Raw genomic sequence first — 25,871 nt, forward strand, 5'->3', positions numbered from 1 at the left:
AAGAGAGTCTGATTGATTGAAAAACTGAGCTGATGGAACAACATAACCTTAGGTGGAAAAGAATGTAAACTTGTCAATTCTAAAATTAGTTTACAAATATGCAGTGTCATTAGAATCCCAGCGTGGGGTTAATTTAATCGTGCGTATATGATACCACCTCAACAAAAACTCTGAACAATGAAGTTTAGAGAATGTTTGAGTTGTTGGGACTTACTGATATGACAGTAGGGTGGTGCACCCTGACTCAACACTACATCAGCTCCTGGGCTCAGGACCCTTATACCAGAAGGTTGCCAGTTTGATTCCCTTTCAGGACACATGCCCAGGTTCTGGGCTTGATCCCTCAGTAGGGGGCGTACAGGAGGCAGCCAGTCCATGTTTCTTCCTCTCCCTTCCTGCCTCTCTAAAAAACCAATTTAAGCACACACACAAAAACAATCCTATATTTTGAAAGGAGCAAAAGATTTGAACACACTTTACTAAAGAGGATGTATGGAAAATAAGCACAGGAAAAGATGCTCAGTATCATTAGTAAGGAAATGCAAATTAAAACCTATGAGATACCACACGGATGGCAAAAATTAAGCAAGACTGACTATATATACTGTTAACAAGGATGTGGAGGAGCTGAAACTTTCCTCCACTGCTTGTAGGAATGTAAAATGCTACAACCACTTTGGAAAAGTTTTGCAGTTTTGTAAAAAAGTTAACCATATCTACCATATGACCCAGTCCTTCCATTCCAGAGTATTGTCTACATAAGAAGATACAAACCTGTATGAGAGTTTGAGTTCTATTTGAGCCAAACAACATGCTGGTGTGGACAAAAAAGGGGCTCCCTTGAGGGTGGTCACATCTCTGAGGGGTCTGCCTAAGAGGATTACCCCTGGCATTCCAAAGGTGTGTGAACCAAGATACAAAAGAGCAATGGACACGGCCAACTTAAGGCAAAGATAAACCTTTTATAGGCCTGGGGTGTGACTACCCACCATGACCTGCCCAGTTAAGAATTTATGATCAGATCACCCTGTGAGGTTACTTTCTGTTGCATTTATTGCAGTGCCCCTATTTTGTCCATAGTACTTACCAAAATGAAAGTATATAGCCACACAAAGACCATGAATGTTGCTAGCAGCTTTATTTCTAATAGTCCCAAACTGGGAACAGCCCAGGTGACTAGCTAAACAAATTGTGGTACATCTTCATACAATGGAATACTACTTGGCAATAAAAAGGAATGACTATTAATGCATGCAACATGGAAGAAACTCAAAATAATTGTGTTTAGTGAAAGAAGCCAGAGAGAAACGGGGTACATAGTGTATGATGCTATTTATATAAATTCTGAAAAATGCAAATTCATCTATACTGACAGGAAGCAGACCACTGGTTATTTGGGGATGGGGAGGTGAAGAAGAGGGGGGGGGTGTCTACAAAGAGGCAGAGGAAGCTTTTGGGGGTGATGAAGATGTTTGTTATCTTGCTTGTGGTAATGGTTTCACAGGTGTTTATATATGTCAAAGTCATCAAAGAGTACGTTTTAATATATGTGGTTTTACTCTATGCCAATTATAACTCCATAAAGCTGTTTTTAAAAAGCAACAATAGAAGAAAGCAATTATTGGGAAATATCTGCCCACAGCTCTACACAGAACTCTGATTTCATCATTTCCACTGGATGTCCTCATCTAGGAAAAGATTATCTTGGCTTTTTGTTTTTTAAGCCATTATAGGGCTTTAATTTTTGCGATTAATTTACAGTATTTCAACTTAATCTTTTATTACATAGTATTTGATACATACAAAAGGGTGTGTGCACCTTATGTGAGTTAGGAACTGAGTTATAAACACCGTGAACCTACCACCCAGCCTGAGAACCAAGATATTACCAATACCTTTTGCAAACTCCTGGGGTCCTGCTGTACCCCACCCCCACTCCCCTCACAGGGATTAGTATTTTGCATTTTGTGCTTTTTCCTCTTCTGACCTCCTAATGGAGTTTTATCACATGTGCACCTATCACCAAATAATATGTGGTTTAGTTTTGCTATAATACTGTGTGAAGTTTTATGCAATTTGCTGTTTCAATTCAGTGTTACCTAAGATTCATCTGTGTTGCTGCATTTTGTGAATTAGGGTACTTTCAATACTCCCAACAGCCCTGCAGACAAACTTAAGATATGATATACCCAAAAAAATACGTCTCAGTAAGCTCACCCACTCCAGGGGCCTGACTCCAGGGCCTCCTCTTCCCTCGAAAAGCATGTTGAGGGGCTGCTGTGCGCCAGGCAGTGACCAGGTGCTGGGCGTGCCACAGTGAACATGGCCACTTTCTGGTTGTTGCCTCTCCTCTTGACCCTCACTTGATTGGTGTATGGCTAGCTACCTGAACACCTGGGCTGCCCACACCTCTTGCACTCACCCATGGAATGGCTAAGAGAGGCTGATCTGACCCATCCCAGAGGCTTCTGCCCGGGGGAGGGCAATTTGACGTTAACCATCACAAGGACAAACAGCCACTTCTGACCCAGCAATGCCACTCCAGGAATTTGTCCTAATGGACACTTGAATGTGTACAGAGTGGCACTGGCAAATTTATTGCAGCATCATTTTTAATACCAAAGTAGTAGAAACAAATTTCTATCAATGGGAATCTAATTACAGTAAATTAACATTAGTTATGGGAAACCCATACAATGTAATACCACTGGCTATTAAAAAATCAAAGGAGGAGGCACTCACTGATCATGGAAAGCTCTCCAGGACAAATTTTATTCTTATTTATTTATTTTAAGTACTTTAATTGATTTTTAGAGAGAAGAGGGGGAGAGAAATGCCTTTACCGGGAATCAAACCGGCAACCTTTCTGTGTGCGGGACAATGCCCAACCAACTGAGCCACACTGGCCAGGGCACCAGGACAGATTTTAAAGGGCAGTGTGTGCAATGTTACTGTGGTATAAAAAGGAGGAAGAATGAAGCATACCTGACTGCTTAAATACTTCTAGAAGGGTTCATAAGTAAGTGGGGCCTGGGTGGGAGACTTTTTATAGTATCTATTTTGTATTTTTTTTAAATACAAGTAAGTAGCAAGGGCTACCTATTAAAAATACATAAATAAAATAATTTTAGTCTTTCAGTGTATATTTCTTGATCTTTCTTTGGCTTGTGGCTAGCCTTTGCTATCAGCAAATATTTTACCAGAGGCCCTTGCTTTTCCCAGTCCCCCAACTTTGGCACATTACACTCTGACAGCCCCACCCTCAGCCCCCTTTTCAGACAAGGGTGGCAGCCTGGGGCTGGGGAAACCTGCGACAAGGTGGAACTGTCTGCAGCTTGGGCAGATCAGTCCTCCCTGGATACTTGGGGTCAGGGGCCTCTGCTGATTTGAGGCTCGACTCCCACTGCTGGAACTCCTTGGTTTAATCCTATACCTCCGTCAAGAAATCTAGAAAATTGAAAGTTAGGAAGCATATCCCTGTCACCCCACCATCTGGCCTATCAAATGCTCTCTAAGCAGGGGCAGACAAACCTTTAGAACTTGGAAGGTCCCTCTCACTCTCCTTTGGGTCTCAGGACACAGCCAAGAGTGCCCAGTGCACAGGGGCTGCGTCTTCTGGTCTGACCCCCATTTCAGCTGAGAAACCCAGTCACTAGAAGTCAGAGCACCTAGGGCTCTGCTAGAGTGTGGACAGGGGGACAATATGACACCCATGGATTGCCTGGAGCCCTAAGGACTGGACTGCTGTAGGCTCTTCACATAAGCTGCCATCTACCCACCACTCACTCATCAAATATTTCTCAACAGCCCACCAGGTGTAGAGAAGTTCTTCTTAACACTTGCCTTGAATATCAGAGGGAGTTGGTTGGGCTAAACTCTTCCCCAGACCCAGGGCCTCCCCACCCCCTGCAGTCCTGGTCCTGCCTATGCACCAAACCCCTCCTTCGAGGCCAGTTGCCATCTTATGTCCTTGGCCTCACTTGCCCAAAGGCTCTGGTCAAGAGCAGCCTGGTCAGTGCCTGGGGCAATAGGAGGCTCCCTAGGGTAGGGAGCCCTCTAATTGGGAAACCTGGGCAAATGACAATGCAGCCTTGGATGGATGGATGTGCCCTCAAGGTGCAGGCTCCAGCAAGAACAGCTTCCCTCACTTGAGGCTGGTCCACATTTTGGTAGTGGCCCCTCTGTGAGCCCAGGGCCTGGCACTGAGGAAGCCCTTTGGGGAATACTTGTTAAATGGACTCAGGCTAATCTGACTAGAGTTTAGCCTGATGATGGTGCCCGCATTCAGTAGGTCTGGCCTGACCTAGCACACTGATACCTAGGCAGCAGGTGGGAGGCAGGGAGGCAGCCCCAGGAGTGGGCAGGAAATACAGGTCATGGCAGGCTATCTCCAGAGGCCTCCCTGGGGCTGGGTGGAGCAGTCCTTGGCTGGCCCCTCCTGGACCCTGGCTGCCTGGTAAGATCCTATATGGGGCAGGGCTGCCCCAGATGAGAGTCCCTTTATTGAAGGGACTCCCATATACAAGACCCCTTGGCCACACTACAAAGCTAAGGGCTCATCCTGAGCAAGGGAACCCAGAAAGACAGTGTCCCAAGGTGCCTTCTGGGAACACTGACCTCCCCATTACTGATGCTTGGCACCCCCATGAGGGAGCCACCACAACACTGGGGGCCTTCCCTTCCATGGTGCATCCTCAGCACTGGTGCCACAGAAAGATGTGCTGGAGGGAGGGGGTGGAGAAGGAAAATGAGGCAGTGGGCTCAGCTCCCCCCTGACCCACAAGGACCAGTGGAATAAAATCAAACCAGCTTTAATACCAATATAGTTCTCTCTTTTAAATATGTTCCCAGACAGGGTGCAGGGGCAGGCTTTTGGCAGGAAGAATGGAAAGGAAATGTGGAACAAAATGGAATGGATCACCCAAGGCCTGCCCCCACCCTACCCAGGGCCTCTGCCACGGGGCACTAGGGCCTGGGCTGCTGGAAGGGGAGGGGAAGGTGACAGCAGCTTCCTCTGGTCCAGTTATTGCAGGGGTGTGGAAAGGGCTCTCCTCCCCTCCACAACCCAAAACTTCTCAGGATTATTACTGCTTTTTGGCCCAGCAGAGCTGGGGCCTGGGCTCCACTGATCTGGGAGGGGCCCCTTTGCCTAAAATGGACTGCAGCTAAGGCATGGGGGGAGGGTGCCACTGGCTAAGCCTGGACTGCTCAGTAACTGCTCTGATGGCCCGTGAGAATGTAGAGGTTGCTGTGAGCCCCAGGGTTGTCGGTGGGAATGCTTTCAAGGATGATGTCTCTGGAGGGGCGGGAGAGAGGCGGATGTAAGCAAGGCGGGACCACGCTTGGGCACATCCATCTGGCCTTGAGGGCATCTGAAAGGGAGGCCAGGGCACCATGTCCTACCTGTGGGCCCCAAGCACTCGGAAGACTCTCGTCTCATCTGTGATCTCTTGGGTCACCTGAGAAGAAAAGGGACACTGAGGCTACCCCAGCGGGTCCTCTCCTAAGAGGCAGAGACCACTGAGTAAAGGGCAGCCAGGTTCCCGTTCCTGAGCGCCGCTCACCTCATTGGTGTCCAGGCTGCGGCCTTGCATTCCATGGCTCCAGAAGGCTAGCACGCTGTCCTGCAGACATACTAGGAGGGGCAGGGCTGCTATGAGTCCTGCGCCTGCCCTGAAGATGTTGGCTTCACCAGCCACGCCCTAGGCCCAGATCTTGTGTACCACAGGTGACCAGGATGGCTCTTAAGAGGGCCTAGGGGACCTGACTTCTTGTCCTGCTGCCAGTGGAAAGGCCCGGGATACTCCCACCCCTACCTCTGTCTGCCTCACTCACCCACAGTCTCAATGGGGAAGTCAAAAGTCAGCACAGGAGCCAGTGTGGCTGTAGGCTCGCCCAGCAGGTTGACAATCCTCACGCAGCCTGCACAGGGAGAGGGCTGGTGGGCAGGGAAGGGGTGGCTCCCTTCTGGGGAGATGACCCAGATGGCTTCCCTCACCATCTCCACCCTCCACTGTCCGAAGCCTTAACCCCAGAGGCACTCACGGTCAAAGCAGACTAGAACTGTGTCCCTGTCCACCTGGATCACCTGCTGGGCCGAGCCTGGGAGCCCCTCTATAGGCAGAGAAGGGAAACATGAGCCACCAACCCTGTTGTTGCCCCAAGAGGAGGACATGGGGACATGCTACCGGCAGCCCTTGGCCACAAATGTATTTCATTCTTCCAACCTGGCAGGTCAGAATCTCACTGCACAGCTAGGGAACTGAGGCTCAGAGGCAGTGACCCTTCCTCAGGCTCACAGGGAGCTGGGGGACGGCAGGGGCTCTGGAGTCCGGAGAACCAGGCTTTGGGACTCAGTCGCTGTGTGACCTTGAATCTGAGCCTCGGTTTCCTCATTCATAACACAGGCATGATGATGCTAGCCTTGCAGGGCCATTGTGAGGACTGAGGATGAAATCCTGTTCGTTAGACCCCTGGCTCAGGGCCTGGGGCACAACAGGGCTTCAGTTCAGTGCACTGTCTCTTCTCCTTTACCCACTGCCACTCACTCTGCTCCCGTGAGCTGTCCCAACACCCAGTGTCCTGCTTCCTTGTTCAGAATGGAGCCTCTGGAACCCACTTTGCCCAGTCTGGCTCTGTTCCTGCAGCCCCTGCAGTGTTGGTCAGTTTCTTCTTGCTGCTGAGCCCTTTGATCTAATGAAATCTTTTACCGGAGCCCAGCTGAAGGGAGGCTGGCCCTCAAGGTTTCTGTGTGTGTGTGCGCACACACACACACACACACACACACACACACACACACACACACACACACACGGCAACCCAGCCCTCCTGCTTACCAGGTGGTATGAGTACATCAGGTGTCAGACCGGCCTCCAGGGGCAGGACATGGAACAGGACACGGCAGCCAGGCCCCTCAGGGCCCTCGGCCCCCACACACACCTGCGGTAGCTCCTTTCCATCCAGGACCAGTGGCTCCAGCATCGCTGCTGGACTGGGCAAGGGGCTGGAGAAGTTCTGGAGGCAGCAGGGGTGCTCAGATCTTCATGTCTTCCCCCAATCCCCCTGCCACCCACTGGGGGATCCCCTTGGCCTCACCCCCCCCCCCCCCCGCCCCACACCTTCAGCAGCAGGAACTTCTGTAGCGGCTCATACCACTGCAGCAGGAGCAGACTGGTGGGCAGGGCAGCCAGCAGGAAGGTGCTGCCTGTGTAGGGGTTCCGCACTGCAAGAGAGGCAGGCAGTGGGGACTGGGCCGGGCCTGCACCAAAACCCCTTTCTGGTCCCATCCAGCCCAGTTCTTACCCACACGACACTGCAGGCAACCTTTGGTGTCAGGAATCTTGGTGGACAGGGCAAAGCGCCTGCAGGGTAACAATCGGCATGCATCACAGGTGCCATCCACAGGTGAGGGCCCCGCAGAGCCCTAAGAGGTGGGTACTATCATCTCCACCTTAGGTAAGAGACTAAGGCTCAGAAAAGCAAAGCACCTTGCTGTGTAACAGCCGTGAAAAGCATGGGATCTGAAGCCGGTCTTATGGCTCCAGCACCCACCTCTACAGCCTGGAGTCTCTGATCATTCCAAGGGTTTAGATCTCAGAATTACCTCTGTGTGACCTTGAGCAAGTCACTTAACCTCTTCATGCCTCGATTTCCTCATCTGTAGAATGGGATAACAGGGCCACCCACCTCACAGAGTCCCAATGAGGATTCAGTGAGTTAATACAGCAGAGCCTGGCACATCGCATGCTCTTACAAAGGGCTAGCTTAGTCACTGAAAATGGAGAAATGAATGAAGAGACAAGAGCATGAAGGGGCCAGGCGCTGATGCAGGCTCCAGCTCCACCAGGCAGCCAGAGTGCTCACAGCCCATCCCTGCCCCACATGACCCGTGTCATGGATGGGCAAACGGGCTCAGAAATTAAGAAAAAGGCAAGAAAAAGGCAAATGGCCAGTGGCTGGCTCACTTTGGTGCCTGGGAAGAAGTGGGGCCCTTGCCTTGGTTACTGGCTGTTCCCCAAACCCCCAAGGGACTTTCTGAGACTGTTTCTTCCTCTGGGCAACAGGGCTACATGTCAGCACCCCTACCACCTCCTCCCAGTGACCGTCTGTGCCCCTGCCAGGATGTGGGCCCTGCCGAAGAAGCCAATGCCCACCTGTCTGCCTGTCTTTCTCTCTGCCCTGTCCTCGTTATCTCTCCCCCTGTTCCTGCCATTCTCTTCCCCAATTGGCCTTTAGCAGATATTTTTGTATTTGATTTTTTTCTCCAAGCAATTCTGGTTCTCTGCTCTTTATATCTGAAGTGGATGCTGTGACTCCGTGATTTTCCAGACACACACTCAAAGCTGCCTGTGAATTGTTGGGGCTCTGATAGGCCTTTTTCCTGCAAGTTCTGGGCCAAAGCAAAGACTGGCTTGGGGACTGAGTCAGGAAGCCCTAAGGCCGGGGGCTCCAGATGTGGTCCTTGAGTGAGCCCAATGCAGGAAGGCCATCTCCCCAGCTAGTGTAGCCACTGGCCTGGCCTCCCCGCCTGGCCCACGGGCTTCCACCACCTACATGGTCATAACAACATCTAAGCCCACAGCCTAGCCACCCCCCCCCTTGGAACTCCGCCTCACTCTGACAGAGGTCCCACTTGCATATCTCAAACTCAATGTGACAACACTGAATTCTGCTCCACCCAGAGCTGATGACAGCTCCATCCTTCCCGTTGCCTAGGCCAGGAACCTTGGCGTCATCCTTGACTCCTCTTTCTCTTCCATCCACCAACTGTCAGGAAATCCTGTTGGTTCAACTTTCAAAATAAAACCAGAATCCGACCATTTATCACTTCCTTCACTGCTACCCTCACCCAAGCTGCAACTCCCATGTGATTATTTCGCCAGCCTCCTGACAGGTCTCCTGCTTCCACCCTCATCCCTCTAGTCTATTCTCAACACAAAAGCCAGAGCAATTCCATGAGAACCTCAGTCCATACAACTCTACAGTGGCCCTCAGGCATCTGTGAGTCAAAGCCAGAGGCCTCACTGTGACCACGGGGCCCTTCCAGATCATCTCCCTCTTAATTCATCTGCTGGTCCACACCAGCCTCCTTACTGGACCTCAAACAGGTCAGGCTGACTCCTGCCCCAGGATCTTTGCACTAACGTCTACTCCCCTGAGATGCCTTTCCCCCAGATACCCACAAGGTTTGCTCCATCACCTCCTCCAAGTCTATGATCAAACAGCAGTCTCAGCGAGGTCCTTCCTGACCACCTGTTGTTTAAAACCACAGTCCAGCCCACCTGGCATAGCTCAGCAGTTGAGCATCAGTCTAGGATCCAGGAGACTGTGGTTCGACTCCTGGTCAGGGCACAGGCCCGGGTTGTGGGCTTGATCCCCAGCAGGGGGGCGTGCAGGAGGCAGCTGACCAATGACTCTCATCATTGATGTTTCTCTCTCTCTCCCTCCCTCTCCCTTCCTCTCTCTAAAATGAATTAAAAATATATTAAAAAAACAAACCCCACAGTCCATGCCCAACACCTCCTGGCCCTCCTTCCCCTCTTCATGTAGCACTCCCTCTATGCATCAATACAGAATATACTACTTTTTTACGTTGTCCTTCTTTCTCAACAAGAAAGTCTGGAGAACACAAGGGTCTCTTTAGTTCACAGATGTATTTCATGCCCCAGCCCACTGCCTGGCACATACTAGGTGCTGAGTGAACGAGGGACTCTTCTACCTTGGACAACTCCCAGCACCTCACAAAACGCACAACACAGTCTGCTCCTCTGGAGGTCTACCCACCCCTCCCCCTCCCTCCCGCTCACTCTGGCCTGTCCCCAAATCCTGTCAATCCCACTTTCTCAACATTTCTCCAGTCTCTCCTGTTCTCACCATCCCCTAGACTAATCCCCACCATCTTGGGTCACTACACTGGCCTCCACCTTTCCAGGTGCCCTCAGCCTCTCCCACCAACTCATCCTTCCCTATCACCAGAGCCTGCCAGCTGACACCTCTTGTTTTCATCCGTCCAGTCGAGTCCCTTTCTTCCTCCCCCAGCTCCAGGAGAGGGCATGTGAGGTAGGCCTGCCCCCCCCCCCCCCCCCGCCCAGTGCATCATCCCCTGGCCCAGTGATGGCTCAGGGGTGGGCACCGGCCTCAGCTAGACCAATGAGAATTGGCCCCCAAATCAAAAAGAGAGAGAGAGAGAGGGAGGGAATTGGTCCCCAGACTTTTGTGGAAATTACTTGGAAATAGAAGTTCTGGTTCCACAGGGTTTTAGGTAGTAGAATGCTGACCTGGAACTGTGGGCAACTGATCGGAAAGCATATGTGAGAATGAAGGTGACAAGAGGAAAAGGGAGCCAAGGGATGCACGAAGATTCCTGATGCCACTTACGCCTGGATCCAGCTGGGCCTGAAGCTAACCCTTCTCCTGACGTTCAGCTACATGAGCCATTAAATTCCCTTTTGTACTTAAGCCAGTGAGTTGAATCGCCTGTCACAGGAAGACTCCTGATTGGCATACAGGGGTCCTTCTAAAATGCTCACAGCTCTGCTGCCAGTTGGACAAAGCCCAAATCCTGGGCCTGGCATCAAAGGGAGCGCTCTGCCACCTGTGCAGCTCCCTCACAGGCTGCTCCGCCCTCCTCCCGAAGGCCAAACACCTTGTAACTCCCCAGTCCCAACCTGATTCACACTTGCTCTTCCCTCTGCCTGGAAGGCTGTTCCTAAGTGCCTGGCAGACTGCTATGCACTTCCAAACTCCACGAGCTCACCTGCCCTTTTTGAGGCTTCCCCTCCCCTCCCAGCTCTCCCTCCTCTCCCTCCAGTTCAGCTCAGGGGCTGACTCAAGCCCAGCCTAAAGCCTAGCACATACTAAATGCTCAGTAAATATTTGCCCCCCATCCTAAGAACCGCAACTCCCACAATTTGCAAAGCAGTTTCACATCCACTACTTCCTTCTTGCCTCCCAACAGGCCTGGGGTCAAGGGGAGGGGAGTCAACTGCAGTGACAGATGAGGAAACTGGGGCTCAGAGAGGCATAGTGAGGTGTCTAAGATCACAACATGTCTAAGATCTAAGGTCCCAGTAACGAGCAAGGCCAGAGTCCAGCTCTGACGGCCCCTCTGCCTCCCCCTACACCCCTCTCCCCTGCACATCCAGGCTCCCCCAGGGTCCCCGACCTGGGGATGATGCGCTGGGTGAGGCGGTTGGTGGGGATGGAGAGGGGAACCTGCTGCTGTAGTCGCCGCTGCTCAAATAGGCCTGGGAGGTCATGGGACCAGATGTGCGAGGATTTCCCTGCCAAGGAGGGAGAGAGGGGGGCTCAGAGAGTGTGCTGGTGGGCAGTATGCACCCCTGCCCCCCTGGCTGCCCCAATTTGTACCTGAGAGTGACAGCAGCACATTATTCACACAGTACAGCCAGGCGCAGCGGTGTGAAATCAGCTGCAGGCCACAGAGTGACAGGTAGACAGGCAGTCAGACCCCAGGCCCCCCAAGGCCCTCTGCCCTCCTCAGCCAGCTGGGCCTCACCTTCTCCAGTGTATCCTCGTGCAGTTCATGCAGGTTGAGGGTGTAGATGCCTTCCTCAGCCCCCACCACCAGGAACTGATCTGCAAGTTTGGGCACGGGGTCAGAGGTCAGTCATGTGCCCTGGCCCAAGCTGGGGATTCCCAGGCTCCTGCTTCCTCCCTGCCCTTGGCCTACCCCGGGTGACAGGGTGAATCCAGGTGACAGCAGCGTGGATCCTCAGGGGACAGCCATTAAAGACCTTGGAGAAGCAGGCACCCATCTGGGGAGGTAAGAGGCTGATAAGGAAGCACAGAGGCAGTGGCTGGTGGGGCGGTAGGGGCTGCAGGGCGGCGGGGCAGACACTTACGTGCACCTTGGGGGTTGGGGGGAGCCCATGGCAAGATGATCTCTGGGAGGGAAGAGAGGAGTCAGAGTCAATGTGATACCCCTGGCCTCCTATCTCCCCAGTCCCTCTGTAGCGCCCCCTTACCTCAGGATCCCCTCGGTGCTTCACAGTGGCCCAGGCAGTGGGGAGAGGTGGGGGGCTATCAGGGCCTGGGAGAGGCTGGGGTGGGGTTCCTGCAAGCAGAGACCCAGTGTAAATTCCAGGCCTAGCCCCCACCCTGGGCCTGCCTCCTGGTCCCCTGAGCCTGGGACTCACCTGGGGGGCTAGACAGAGGGTCCTCAGCTGGAGGCTTATGTGGGGATGGCCCCAAGAACGGGGCCCGCTTGATGGTTCCTATGGCATCATCTGGAGAGTCCAGCTCCTGGCGAGAGGGTCAGGGGGCCCAACCCAGCTGATAGCAGGTCACCTTGTAACCTGGTCCCACCCCAACTGCACCCTCTATAGCACTTTCCCCCATCCCCAGCTCCAGCTTCCCTCCAGTCCGCACCTGGAGTTCCAGGACTGGCCGGATGGTCAGGCTCCTAAGGTGCACAAATCAGAGGGAAATGAAGTATGAGATGTGACTGGTCCCGGGCCTGGCTGCCCCTTGCCTCCTCAGGCCCAGCCCCTCACCTTTCCTCCAGGGCCTCCTGGACTGACTGCAGCAGGCTCCTGGGCAGGGAGGGGAAGGGGTCAGAGCTCAGCCTTTTCTGCAGCCCCTAAACCCTCCCCTGCAGCTTTCCTCTCCCTCACTCACCCACTCAGCTCCTCCTTTCCCAGCAGTGTCCACTCCTCTTCCCACTGTGGGGAAACCAAGTCAGAAAGATGGGGAGAGAGACAGAAAGGCAATGTGAGAGGGTGACCAAGAGGTTATGGAAGAGAGAAAAGATAGTCAGATGGAAAGTGAGACAGTAATAGGCAAAAGACTTGTGAGAGAGAGAGGAAGACAACGAGAGGCAAAGAGATTGTGAAAGAGACAGAAAAACCGCAGAGAATAACAGAGATAGCGAGAGAGTAAGGCAGAGACTGAGACTGTGGGAGTGACGAGATGCTGATAATGAGAGACAGTGAGAGAGCAGAGGCATGAGTCAGCCAGCCAGTGACAAAGGGCCTGCTGCAGTCAGTCCAGGAGGCCCAGGCAGAGAGAAACAAACGTGCTGAACAGGGTGGGGTGGGGGTCCAGGCGTGTAACAGGTGCACTTTTTCTAAAGGTATAGTCACCTTGCCACCTTCCAGATGACTGTCCAGAAGGACTTGGCCCAGGAAGAGCCCCCAGCCTTCCAAGTCCCTGGGTGGGACAAGCCTGCTTGGACAGCTTTCCCAGGCCCAAGGGCCAGTGCTTCAAAGACCCTTTGATTCGAGATGCTCAACCTCCAGCATAGCCCCCTAGCCCACCCCTCACACCACCCTTCCTACACAGCCAGCCCCTCACCGGCTCATTTAGTGGGTCCGTTTCCTTCCTGCGTGGAGCGCCGAATTTCACCTGGTGAACTGGGGGCCCAGCATACACAGGTTAGAGGGGATGAAGACTCAGGACTTAACCCTCACACTCATACCAAATTCATATACAGCCCCCAAAACAAACCACACACACACAGTCCCCCCACCCAATCCACACACATAGCCCCACCCACCAAATCCACACACCCAGCCCCACCAAATCCATACACAAAGCCCTCCACCAAATCCACACACACAGCCCTCCACCAAATCCACACACACAGCCCCCCACCCCACTGACTCACACTGGATCTCTGAGGGGGTCCTCTCAGCCTGGCCATGCTGACCCCGGGAGTGAATGGTGTCTGGAAACATGTCATAAGTCTAAGAGAGAACACAAACAGTGGACACACACCAAGCACTCACCTCACACCCACCGCACACCACATCCAATGTGCTTTACACACATCCAAGTATTTATTTTCATAACCTTCTGAGATTATTGTGAGATTAAATGGCATCCTTATTTCGCAAATGAGAAAACCAGCACGCAGAGGCAAATAACTGGCCAAAGATCATAAAGCAGAAGATGGCTGAGTGAGGGTCATAGTCAGCCTGAGCCAAGGGCAAGAACCTATCAAAAGGCAGTACAGGGAGGCAAGGCTGGCTCAGGGAAGATTCCTAATGGGTGGTTCACCTGGAGGGAAGCTCCCTGTGCTGGAAATATTCAAGTTAAAGGGACCTTGACCTAGTCACCTCTGCATTCCCAACCAGGTCAGGCCAAGACTCAATTCCCCAGCTCCACTCACTCACCTCTAGATCACAGTCTTCTGGGGAGAGGGTGCCCAGGTGGGGGTCATTGGCCTTGTCCAACAGCTGCGTGAGGAGAGCCCGAGGGAGCTGTTGCGTTGTGAATGGGTGCTGGAGGATTGAGGAGGGCTCAGGATGGTCGCTGGCCCCCAGGCGCCTGCTTTCAAGCACTGAGCCCACTGCCCCACCCCCTGCCTCCCACCTGTAGAAGCTTCTCTGCTGTTGGCCTCTTCTTGGGGTTCTTGGTCAAGGCCAGCTTGAGGAAGTGGTGGAAATTCTGGGTCCTGGTGGGCATAAGAGCCCCCAGACCCAAGTTAGCCCTCACGTACGCCATCCTGCCAACTGCCCCTTGCCGCCACTCCAGAGGAGTCTGCTGGGCCTGCCCAGGAAGGAGCCAGCCAGAGGCCAAGAGCAGCTGGCCTGAGCAATACTGCTGTTGCAACATGGAGGCTCCTCCAACAACCACCTGCCCTTCTTCCCTGTCCACACCAGTCATGGGCCCAGAGGTGGGGCCCAGGCCCCTCCCACAGATGGGTCTGCAGAATACCAGAGAGGTCAGTCAGGGCTCTTGAGGCTACACCCTGGGAATTGGCAGATGGCTCCTCGACTCCCATGAAGACTGGCTGAAAAGGGGGCCCCAGCAAGGGACATGAGCCCTCACCAGTGAGTCTTGTCCCTTAGCTTGGGCGGCTGGAAGCTGCTCTTGGACATGAGCATCAAGGCCCTATGGAGGGCAAAAGGTCAGGAGTTGCGGGTCAACAGGCCCCAGGGGTCAGGCAAGGGGCAAGTTTTCAGCTGACCTCATGGGGTGCAGGTGGAATAGAGGGGGCTGCAGCTCGCCCAGCTCAATGGCTGTGATGCCCAGGGCCCAGACGTCACACAGCTCGTTGTAGCCACCTTTGCGCTCCACAGCTGCCACCTCCGGGGCCATCCTAGAGAAGGGGTCACAAATGGGATGGCCAGGTGCCCCACCTGTGGCCCCTTCTCCCTCAACTGGAGATGCAGCCTCACCAGTATGGAGTCCCAATGAAAGATCTCCTCTTAGCCACAGATGCCGTCAGCTCGCCTGACACCCCAAAGTCAGCTGCAGAGAGAAAGAGCTACTCTCACCCGCCCTCTGACTGCCAAGCCCCACCCACCTCTAAGGTTCAGACTCAGGATGCACCTGGCAGGGCTCAGAAAACAGGCCGACTAAGTTCAGCTACAACTGCTAAGGTCCCCCTCCTGGGAAGGGTCAACCACCTTCAATCTCTGACCAAGTGCCAGATCAGATGTTGGACTCCATACAGATCCAACCACATCCAACTTCTAGTGGGAAGGGAGGACTCTTCTACTTTTCTCAATGGGGAAACTGAGGCCCGAGCTGTAAAGTGATTTGCCCAAGGACACCCAGCACTTGAATGCAGGCTCTAAGATTTCCAGGAGCTCCCACAGAACCTTCACCCTGATTGTGTCCCCAGGGTACTGACCCAGCTTGACATCTCCCTGGAGGGTGAGGAGAAGGTTGGCTCCCTGCAGGAATGGAGAAGAGAGAGTCCAATCTGGTGTTTCTGAGAATCTCCTCCCTCCCCAGTGCCCAGGCCAGACCCCTACCTTGATATCTCTGTGGATCTTCCCCTGAGAATGCAGGTGGTGCAGCCCCTGGGGACAAAGAGGAGACCCTGAGAGCAGCTACCCAGCACCATCCCACCTTTCCTGAACTCTCTCTGAGGACTGGGCCCCCCACCCAAGCCGCTTCCTCCTCCCCTCTCCCCAAACAGGAAGTGACTGAGCCAAGAGGGAAATGGGCTGCTTCCGGCAACAGGGCTGGGGCCCCTTCTCCCAGGACCCACAGCCCCTCAGGCCAGCCCTGCCTGAGGCACTCCACCCCCCCATGCACTGGCCAGCTGGGCTCCCTGCCCACAGCAGGGAGACTGGGGGTGTGAGCAGCCTCATGGGCCTAGCTACCTTCAGTGCCTCTCGGCAGACGTAGGCAATCTGCCTTTCCTCCAGGGGCCCAGTGGCTGAAATGGAAGGGGTGAGAGCTGGCACGGTGGTCTGGGGGATAAGCTGACCCTCCCAGGCCACCCTGGGTCAAGGAAAAACCAGGCAGTCTGGTATTACAGAGCCCAGAGAAAGGTAGTATTTTTCTCAAGGTCACACAGTCAGTGAGGTAGGCTTGGGCCCCAGCCCTCCCTTCCTGGCACATGTTGGGGTAGAGGGTGGGAAGAAGGCTGTGGCCCTCTGGGGCCTGGAGTCCTGGCCCTCACCATGGTAAATCTCCTGCAGGGACCCCCCTCCACAGAACTCCATGCAGATCCACAAGCGGTCATTCCTGGGGGAACAGAGAGCTGAGGTGGGCACATGGCAGGGTAACATGGGGGCTGCCTGAGAGTGGGCAGGGAGATAAGGCAGCCTCACCTGAGATAGCTGCCAATGTAGGCCACCACATTGGGGTGGTGGCACTCACGCAGTATAGTGATTTCCTGCTGGAGGGAGCTGATGTCGTCCCCTGGGGAGCACAAGGCATGGGGAGGGGGGACCTCAGAGAGATCACCCTAACTCAGTGCCCTCATCTGCAAATGAGCATAGAGTTCTTCCTCCCTCCAGGCCAGACAGGTGCCAGGAGACAACACCTCCTAGGAACTGCCTCTCAGGGGGTCTCGGAAGTGTCAACTCTCCTCCCTCACACGACGCAGCCAGGCGCTCTGCCCTTCCTTCAGCGCAGAGGCCCTGGCCCCGGGCCCTCACCTGGGTCTAGCTTGACTATCTTGACTGCGGCCAGTTCGGATGTGACCGTGTCGCGGGCCTACTGGGGCAGAGGGGGAGAAGCAGCATGAGGAGGGGGCGGGGCTGGGGGCTGGATCCCGCGACAGGGCGCGGAGCGGGCATCCTCCTGGCCACTCTCCCGCCCGTCCAGCCGCCCGGCGCACCTTATAGACGTCGCCATAGGTCCCAGCCCCCACGCGCTGCAGCAGCTCGAAGCGGTCCCGCGGATCCTGCAGCGACACATCCCGCAGCAGCGCCATGGCCCGGCGCCGGCGGGCCGGCGGGCTGGCGGACGCAAGCTGCGGAGCCGGAGCCGGCGCTGGGCGGCGCGGGGCGGGGCGGGGCCGGGCCGGGCGGGCGCCGGTGGCTCGGAGGCCGCGGGGGCGGGGCCGGGACCTGGGGCGGGGACTGGCGGGGGATGCCCCGCCGCCCGGCCGGGAGGAGGCGCCCACGGGACAGGCCCTCGGCGGGAAGGGGAAGCCCCGCAGCCCCGCCGAGCCGACCGGGCCGAGGTCCTTGAGCCACCCACCGGTTCCCTGCGAGCCCGAAGGCTGAGGAAAAAGGGCGCTCCACCCCCGCCCCCTCAAATTCCCAGATGAAACACAGACATGTACTTTTTTTACAAAATGTATTCATCTTCCTTGGAACTGAAAAATAAATCTATGTACAAAACAGAGATCAGGTTCCCCTCACCCACTCGCAAACCCCTGCAGATTTCCTCCGGGGTCCCCTGAGAGGGGCGGGACCTAGGGAAGGTTCCCAGAGGGTCAGGAGAGAGGTCTGCTCTGATCTGGAGCCAGTTGGTCAGGAAGGAGGCGGAGCTCAGGATTCACACAGGCTGGATAAGTTACATATCCGGGACTCGTGGGATAGGGAGGGGAGGAAGCTAGGGTTCCAAATTCTGGAAGCCCCCCCTTTTAAATTCTTTGGGGTAGGGGGTTTAGATTCCCAAAGGAGGAAATGTTCTCCAGGCTGGAGGCGGGACCTGCGCATCTAGAGTTTAGGGTGAAACTTCAGCCCCACGGGCTGAGAGCTACCCAGAGCAACACTGGTTAGAACCTGGGTTCGGAGGTGGGGTCTGAGTTTCCTGTGATTGGACATTTATGGGGCCCAGGTGAGGTTTCAATTGGCCAGCTGGGATGCTGGGGGATGAGATCTATATTCCAATGACGAGCGCTGGGGTAGAGACAGACTCTGGGACCCGGGTACCCGAGCCTCAATTTCAGGTAGGGGTGAGGCCTGGAGGCAGGCTAGGCTCCACTGTCTGGAGTGGAGCCTGGGCTCCTGGACGGCCTCGAACCGGACTAAGAGCCAATAGGGACTGAGGGCCAGCTCCCGTGCGCTGACAGGGAGTCTTAGTGCACAGTTCAGAGGCCCTTGCGCTGCCGCTTAAGGAAGGAAAGAGTGTAGTCGCTGGGTGTAGACACCTTCTGCTTTTTCATCTGCACTTGGGATTGCGCAGTGAGCTGCAGCTTGATGGCGCTCGAGTTGATCTTGGTGGCCACCAGCAGCTCCTTCATGCCCTTCATCTTCTCGCTCTGGAAAGTGAGCACTGGACCCTCCGGTGGCGGCGACGCGGCAGGCGCAGGCGCTGGAGCTGTGCTGCCGCCTTCCGGGCCACGGGCAGTGCTCAGGACTGTGGCTGGGGGCTTCCGGGGGGGTCCTGGCACCATGCCCTGCCCGGCGCCTGGGCCCTTGTCCAGCGCCGGCTTTTTGGGCGGCGGTGGCTCTTCGGGCTTGGACTCCCTCCGGGGGCCTCTCCGCCGGCCTTCCCGGGCTTCCTCACCCCAGGGCTCCTCCGCCTCAGCCGCCTCCGACTCTCGGCTCACGATTCGCACCTTCTGCCGCACCTGGGCGGGACAGGGAGCGCAAGCTGAGGGAAAGGCTGCAACCCAGTGGCTGGATCCCCGGGACCCAGCCTTGGCCATCATTTTGAGGCCTCAGTCTCGTATGCACCCAGAGGGGATGAGCAGATCCCCTTCAGGGCCACAAAGGCTCTGGCTCCTCTATAGCTGCTGCCACCACCTGTCTTCCTCAGACCTGTGCAGCTGCCCCTCACCTGTCCTTCGAAACGACCTAGGGACTGCACAAGGAAGGTGGCCCAGCCCACGTGAAGCACAGGCGTGGGACTGCCTTCTTCCCACTTGCAGATGCCATCGTAGAACCGAAGCAGATGAGCGAAGCACTCTGGGTCGTGGAGAGCAGACCCCTGGCTCTGGGTGCCCTGGGCAAGGGGGAAAGGAGGGCACAGATCAGAACCCCTTACTCACCCCTTATCACAGGGCACAGGCCAGGCCCCTTGTCCAAGCAAAGAGCGCTGGCTCCAGAAGAGGTGAGCATAGGGGGAGAGAATTCTTAGAACCTCCTTCCTTTTATAAAACCAATCCTTAGCCAGGACTTGGAAAAAAGGGGGAACCATTCCTTATCTCCATCCCACCCCCCTCAATTGAATAGGGAGCCCTGGCCATGAAAGAGATGGGCTTTACCCCCTTTACCCAAAGGAATAGGGGAGAAACCCCTCAAAGACCCTCAGCTCCCTGAAACCCTGGCCCAGGACCTTGGCTACTGATGAACAGAACAAAGCTCTGTGGTGGGCCACCTTCCTCATGCAGTCCCCATATCCTGTGACTGGGAGCCCTGATCAGGTGGGAAGGTGGACACAGGTAGAGCCCTTCACCTGGGTCTGCTCCCCTGGCCGCTCCTCGCCAGCCTCCAGCAGGCTAGCTGCCTCCTTCAGCAGGTTGGGGATGACATCATTGGCTACTTCAAAGAACTCCTTGTAGATCTCTTCATCTTCTCGGCAGTAGTTGTAGCTGTGAGAGCAATAGGGAACTGTGGGGCCTCAGCCATGGTGGGTACCCCCAGGGGCCTGGTGGGGGATGGAGCCCAGGTTTCTTTTCCTGGATCATCTAGGGCCCAGGTGAGTAGTTAAAGTCCTCACTGCAAAATAATGATGTCTGTACCAGCCCTGAGCAAGAGTGAGGAGGGAAGCATGGGGCAGGGGGGGCAAGGTATACTGCTGGATGATGGTGGTTGGCAATTAGGAGGAAGAGGGGGAGGAGGGAAAGGTGTGAGGCCCTCATGAGGGATCCCTACCTCCTGGGTAGATAGTAGCCTTGGCTGCCTACAGAATAGAGGGAGGAGTGGGGCTTGGGACCCAGAACTCACTATTGGATAAGGGTGATTGGATATTGGGTGGAAGAGGAACAAAGGACGGGCTAAGACCCTAGTGGGGGGATCCTCACTCCTGGATGACAGTGGCCGTGTCCGCCCAGGCCTGCAGGGCTTCACGCACATTGCGGTTGCGACAATGGTAGCCAGCCAGGTACATGTAGGGGTAGATGTGCTCATCCCGGTAGTAAGTCTTGGCTGAGGCAATGCCCTAGGGATAGAGCAGAGGGCCCTCAGGGAGGCAGCCCCCAGCTGTACCATTTGGCAGGAAAGTCCCATCAGATCACACCCAGAAGGTGAAACAGGCAAGATCCCAGAGAGTCCCATCTTCAGTTCCACCTCTACCCCCTGCCATCCCCTCTACCAGTTGCTCCTTCAGGTCTGCAGAACTGCCTGCTGAGGCCTGGGCCAGAATGCAGCGAGTGGAGACCCCCACAGAACAAGGACTAGGGAAGGGGAGCGGTCCAACTGGCAAGCTCAGGGCATGTCCCTTTCCCAGGCTTTCCAACACACTCCTACACAAACGCCAAAGCCTTCCGAGCCCAGCCCAATGTCCCTTCTACCCCTAGCCCCACCAAGTTAACACCCCCTCCTCAGTGCTCCCAATTGTAACATCTATTACACTCCAAGAAGGACAATGAGAGGCAGCAGAAAAGGACAAGTCCAGGCTCTGACACTCCCAGAATGCCCCTCAGCACTGAATATGTACATGGTAAATACAAAATGAGTGGTAACTCCGAATGCATACAAAGTTCTTCTCTCACCTGCCCCCTCCCAGTTCCTAGGTAGAAGGGAACCCCAGCCACTGTTGGGTTTCCCTTCTGTACCCTCCTGAGATGTCCCCACCTTGTGGTAGAGGGTGAGTGGGTCTGGCCGGCCAGGGGTGGGCTCCAGCTCCTCCAGATCTGCCAGGTTCCCCAGAGCCATGGGGTACCTGGAAAAAGGTCATGAGTCCAGGTTGCCACCCAGCCCTCAAAGGCCCAGCCTGGCCACTTCCCCCTACTGACCTTTCCAGATGTCCCAAGTCATAGAGCAGCCAGAGCAGCTTCTAGAGGCCAAAAGAGAAGTATGAGCTGGGGGGATGGGGGAGAAGTCCTTAGTCTACCAGGCAGAGGTGAGGTCCAACACCAAAAGGGATCTCCCACCAAGTGGGAAGGGCCAGAATTTAGAAACTAGCCCCTTATTGGAGTCAAAGCCCTTTCATGTCTTTAATACCACTCTCCCAAGAGCCCTGAGAAAGGCCAGGCCAGGAATTCTTAACCATGTTGCAAAAGGGGAAGTTGAAACTCAGGGAGGGAAAGTGCCCCTGCCCAGGGTCCCAAGGGCACACCTCACCTGCTGCAGCTGCAGCAGCTCCAGGGAGTCGGTGTGCAGGTCAATGGAAGGGTTGATGGCGCACACCATAAATGCCACCTCCATCTTGCGGTCACAGCGCATGTATGATCCTTTTAGGTACAGCCAGCTCTTGGGAGAGGACAAGACCAGATGTCTCATCACGGCCCACCTGTGCCTACTTCAGGGAATGACAGCCAGGAAAGGGGCCCTCCTGTGTCCCCTTCCTGACATATATAAGTGGTGATGGGAAGAGGGGAGTGTGGCTCAGGAAAGCAAAGCCAGCCCCTTGGGTGGCTTGGGCTAGGAGTGTGAAGGGAGCAGGGGGAGGAGGCAATACCCGCTCAGCCACACCAGCGTTGACTGTCTGGCCCCTTCGGTCCTCATTGCCTTTGCCATGCCAGGTGACCTCAGCTGTCTGCTCTCCATTGGGCCCAAACACAACCCAGGCATGGTCCTCAGACAAGGCCAGGTGGACATCCCGGAGACCCAGAGCCTGGCAGGCCCCCACCACAGCAAAGGCCACACCGGAGCTGTCCAGTTTGGTGCCTATGGAAGGGGGAGGTAATGAAAGAAGATCCTCTCAGCTCTGGCCTAGAGGAAGGGGGCTAGGTAGTGATTGGCCATGTTCCCTCCCACTGGCACCTCCCAGCTGTGCCCAAACCCCAGACCCTTCTCCATCACTCCTCTATCCCCTTCCTCCTATGTGTACAAAACCTCTCCCTCCCCATTTACATCTCCTATTAACAATGGACTTTCTTGGATCTTCCTAGTTCCGGAAAGTTTGTTATCAGTTATAACAAAATGGGCAAAAATAGGACCAGGAGACTCCTCTTTCTTTCACACACCCACTGGCAAATACTCCTAATTTATCTCTGCACTTTTTTTCCTGTTAAGCTCAGAAGCAGCCTCAAATTCCTTCTCAAATGGTCCTCCAGGATGTGATTGCTAGTCAACTGGGCTTGGAGCAAAACAAGATCTTTGCAAATCTGAGCCTTAAGCTATCACCAGGAAGTGAAGCCCCTGGTCTGTTCACTTTCAAAGCATTTTCATAGATATTTCATTTAATTGTCTCAAACGTAGCTGGACTTTGGCTCCTCACCCCCCAAATCTACTGCTGCCCTCTGTGCCTCATGCTGGGCTGTAGGACTCCTAGAGTTGCTCACTGGCTGGGATAGGAGTGCTGAGGGGGCAGAGGATGGTTAATGGATTTGGAGCCAAGTGACTGGGGTCTAGTCCCAGCCTTGCCATTCTGTGTGACTTTGGCACATCACTTCCCCTCTCTGGGCTTCGGTATTCCTAACTGCAAGGGGGGGGGGGGGATTGATACCTGCCCCACCTCACAAGGCTTACAGGTCTCAAAAAGGCTCTGTAAACCATGTGTTGTGAAGAGGTGGGCCAAGGTTGTCAGGTGAGACAGGATTCTTGCCCCTTGCCACCTGTGGGGCTCCAACCTGTGATGAAGCTGAAGAGGGATTGGATATGGGCCCGATCCTTGAAGTAGGAGCGGCTAAGGCTGTTCCAGATGACATCGGAGACCTTTTTCACCAGCTCGCGGCTGGAGACACCCCCCTCTCGGGGGTACAGAGACAGGTCGACGGCACCTCGGATCTGGGCGGTGAAGCGTGCATAGAGCGCAGCGATGATGGATAGGTCAGCAACTGGGAAGTAGGTAAGGCCGCCAGGAGGGTCGGGCGCGGGGCTGGGCTGGAAGGTGAGCTCGGGCACATTGGTGGGGATGACGCGGTTGACAGCTAGGAAATGCTCCACGAAGCCCAGTACCAAGGATAGGAGCACCAGGTCCGGCTCTTCTCGGCCCAGCTCGGCTGCGAACAGGCGCACCACGTCGTCTATCGAGCGTAGCGGGAACAGAGTCTTCTGGGCGGCCTTCAGCCCCATGGCGGCGGGCCTCGGCCTGCGGGCGAGCCGGGAGAGGGAGAGTCGGCCGGGCACGGCCAGGGAGCCCCTTCCCAGGCTTCTCTAAGGTTCCAATACCCTCCCACACACAGACACACACACAATCCCTTGCTTCCCCGCACCCTGCACCCTCCACTCGTCTGCTCTTGCGTTGATGAGACCCCCTCAGCCAAGGCTGTAGGGCCTCCTCGTCCCCCACAACCCCAGGAGCCCCGGCCCCAATGGGGGTCGCCCCTGGAACCCCGCTGAGGGACGCCAATGGCCACCCCGATCCCTCTCTGCGACAGTATCCCCAGGCCCTAGAGTCCGTCCGGAAGGCACCCTCTGGACAAGCCCCCCAAATCCCAAGAAGAGTCCTGGCTTCGGTCCCCCGCGCCCACCTCCGCGCTTACATCCCACACAAGGCACCGCGGCGCCCACCGCCTGGAGCCTGCTGGGAAATGGAGTTCCGCCCCTTGGGCCGCACTGCCTGCCGGGAAGCGGGATCCCGGGCCCTTTCCTACCCCTGCCGGGCCTCGAAATGGTGGCCGGCGGCGTCAGTCCACTGTGGCTTATGGGAGTGGTAGTCGCTGCTCCGGGCGCCCCAGAGGTAGGTGAGGAGCGGAGGCAGCGCCGCCTCGCTGAGGTTCTCAGGGATTGGTCATTCCATTCTACGCAACCAGGTAGCCCAGGGGCCGCAGTGCACCCTGGGAGATGTGGTCCGGAAAGTGACCGGGCACTCTCAGGCTGTCGCTGCGCTTTTGCGGATTATCACCTGTCGGTGAGACGTGAGGAAAACGGGTGCTTTCAAATGCTGCTGGGGTGTAAATGTGTTCAGCCACTTCAGCTGGACATTTTTAGTCTCCATTAACACGTAAACGTGCCTATTCTCTGTCTAGCAATTCTTCCCCAGTTCTGCCCATGAGGAAACTCGAACGCATGTGCACAGAGGAACACCGAAAGAGGCTTTGCAGTTGTTTGTAATAAGGTGAAAGAAGAATGCAGTGCTTCTATGCGTCCTAAAATGGCTCTTCAGGACACATTGTTGAAGGAAAAAAACAGCAGAACAACATGTTTGGTGGGGTAGTATTTATATTAACATTTAAACCTTCAAAAAAAGTACTAAATAGCCCGTCTGGTGTGAGTCAGGGGTTCAACATCCACCTATGATGCAGGAGATCGCGGTTCGATTCCGGGTCAGGGCACATGCCTGGGTTGTGGGCTCGATCCCCAGTAGGGGGCGTGCAGGAGGCAGCCAATCAATGACTCTCTCATCATTGATGTTTCTCTCTCCCTCCCCCTCCCTCTCTGAAATCAATAAAAAGACGTATGTGTTTTTAAAAGTACTAACTAAGTTTACAGAGTCATTCATTCATCCCTTATTCATTCAGCAGATTGTGTGCCCTCAAGGGCCAGGCACTCGGTTCTAGGCACTAGGTATGCAGTGGTGAGTAAAACATCAAATTTCTGCCCTGCTTCTCCTCTGCAGGTTTCTCCCTTAAAACCCATAAGCCCAGTGCAACCACAAGAAAACATTCAGCAAAACAAAACTGAGGGCATTCAACAAAATATCGGACCAGTACTCCTCCAGAGTCAAGGGCACACCAGGCCCGCCTGGCTGTGGCTGTGGCTGTGGTTGAGCTGGGACCTATGAACTAGGTCAGGGTAGGTTCCATCCCCAGCAGGGGGCGGGCAGGAGGCCGCCCATCAATGACTCTTATTGATGTTTCTCTCTCTCTGCATCTCCTTTCCTCTCTCTGAAATCAATAAAAACAACAACAAATAAACATATATTTTTTGAATGTCAAGACCATGAGAGACAAGATAAACTGAAGACTGATAAACTGTTGCAGATTAGAAGAGACTAAGGAGACAGGACAACTAAATGCAATGTAGTGGCTTGAATCCTGGAACAGAAAATGTTAATTAATGGAAAAGCTGGTGAATACAGTGGCCTACAGTTCCAGTTTGCCCATTGCTGAGGGTACTCCATATATAACTTTCAGTTTTAAAACCAAACCAGTGAAGTCTTGGGCACCTTGGAGCCCTACTTGTGAAATTCAAGTAAAGTCTGTAGCTTCACTAGTAATTTTCATCAATTAGTTTTGACAAATGTACCACGGCTGTGGAAGGTGTTAACATTAGGGGAAGCTGGTTAAAGGGCATGTGGAGAATGAAGTCACCAAGCACTGAGTTCTGGTGTTCTCCCTCGTGTAGAAGTTGGGAGACCAGGAAGACCCAGCAAAGAAGTGTGAGAGGGCTCGGCCAGAGAAATGGGAGGAAAACCAGATGAGCATTGGGTGCAGAAGACCAGGCATGGAGGCAGAGGCATGCAGGAGGCAGCTGATTGATGGTTCTCTCACATTAATGTTCTCTCCCTCTCTCCTCTCCCTTCTTCTCTAAAATCAATTTTAAAAAATTAATTAAAAAAAAATGAATCAACCAATGACTCTGGCCAGTTAGCTATTGGGTGGAGGATCGTCCCAATGCACCAGAGTTGCGGGTTCCATCCCATCAGTGAAAGCATGAATGAGCGGAACAGCAGATCAGTGCTGCTCTCTCTAAAATAAATAAATGAAAAATGGGAGAGTGATA

The 25,871-nt window shown here is 54.7% G+C and overlaps 2 protein-coding genes across 3 annotated transcripts; both read right to left on the reverse strand.

The window, feature by feature from the left end:
• Positions 1 to 2,282: 2,282 nt before the first annotated feature.
• MAP4K2 (mitogen-activated protein kinase kinase kinase kinase 2) lies at positions 2,283 to 17,169 on the reverse strand. Of its 2 annotated transcripts, none has more exons than XM_087821963.1 (32): positions 17,042 to 17,169; positions 16,860 to 16,917; positions 16,530 to 16,620; positions 16,379 to 16,443; positions 16,077 to 16,132; positions 15,723 to 15,770; positions 15,599 to 15,641; positions 15,141 to 15,213; positions 14,930 to 15,061; positions 14,791 to 14,853; positions 14,332 to 14,413; positions 14,133 to 14,240; positions 13,625 to 13,703; positions 13,313 to 13,370; positions 12,637 to 12,750; positions 12,513 to 12,551; positions 12,388 to 12,421; positions 12,156 to 12,261; positions 11,985 to 12,073; positions 11,862 to 11,903; positions 11,690 to 11,774; positions 11,516 to 11,595; positions 11,368 to 11,428; positions 11,165 to 11,282; positions 7,303 to 7,361; positions 7,119 to 7,222; positions 6,837 to 7,014; positions 6,046 to 6,114; positions 5,836 to 5,922; positions 5,565 to 5,635; positions 5,404 to 5,459; positions 2,283 to 5,296 (listed from the first exon to the last, which is right to left on the reverse strand). In XM_087821963.1, exons 1-32 carry the CDS (start codon positions 17,135 to 17,137, stop codon positions 5,209 to 5,211), a joined length of 2,532 nt encoding a protein of 843 aa, XP_087678089.1. In that variant the 5' UTR covers positions 17,138 to 17,169; the 3' UTR covers positions 2,283 to 5,208. The 2 variants fall into 2 exon arrangements, with proteins under 2 accessions (XP_087678089.1, XP_087678088.1); XM_087821962.1 differs by having other exon boundaries at positions 12,637 to 12,680; positions 13,312 to 13,370; positions 17,042 to 17,168.
• A 268-nt stretch (positions 17,170 to 17,437) lies between these two features.
• On the reverse strand, positions 17,438 to 23,743 carry MEN1 (menin 1). The gene is made up of 10 exons (XM_016208434.2): positions 23,690 to 23,743; positions 22,835 to 23,295; positions 21,721 to 21,929; positions 21,384 to 21,512; positions 21,056 to 21,096; positions 20,895 to 20,982; positions 20,123 to 20,259; positions 19,555 to 19,690; positions 18,937 to 19,101; positions 17,438 to 18,727 (listed from the first exon to the last, which is right to left on the reverse strand). Coding segments are annotated over exons 1-10 (1,851 nt in total). The 5' UTR covers positions 23,692 to 23,743; the 3' UTR covers positions 17,438 to 18,244.
• Between the last annotated feature and the right edge of the window lie 2,128 nt (positions 23,744 to 25,871).

The sequence above is a fragment of the Miniopterus natalensis genome, chromosome 11 (assembly GCF_054644295.1).
Source record: "Miniopterus natalensis isolate mMinNat1 chromosome 11, mMinNat1.hap1, whole genome shotgun sequence".
Classification (NCBI taxonomy): domain Eukaryota; kingdom Metazoa; phylum Chordata; class Mammalia; order Chiroptera; family Miniopteridae; genus Miniopterus; species Miniopterus natalensis.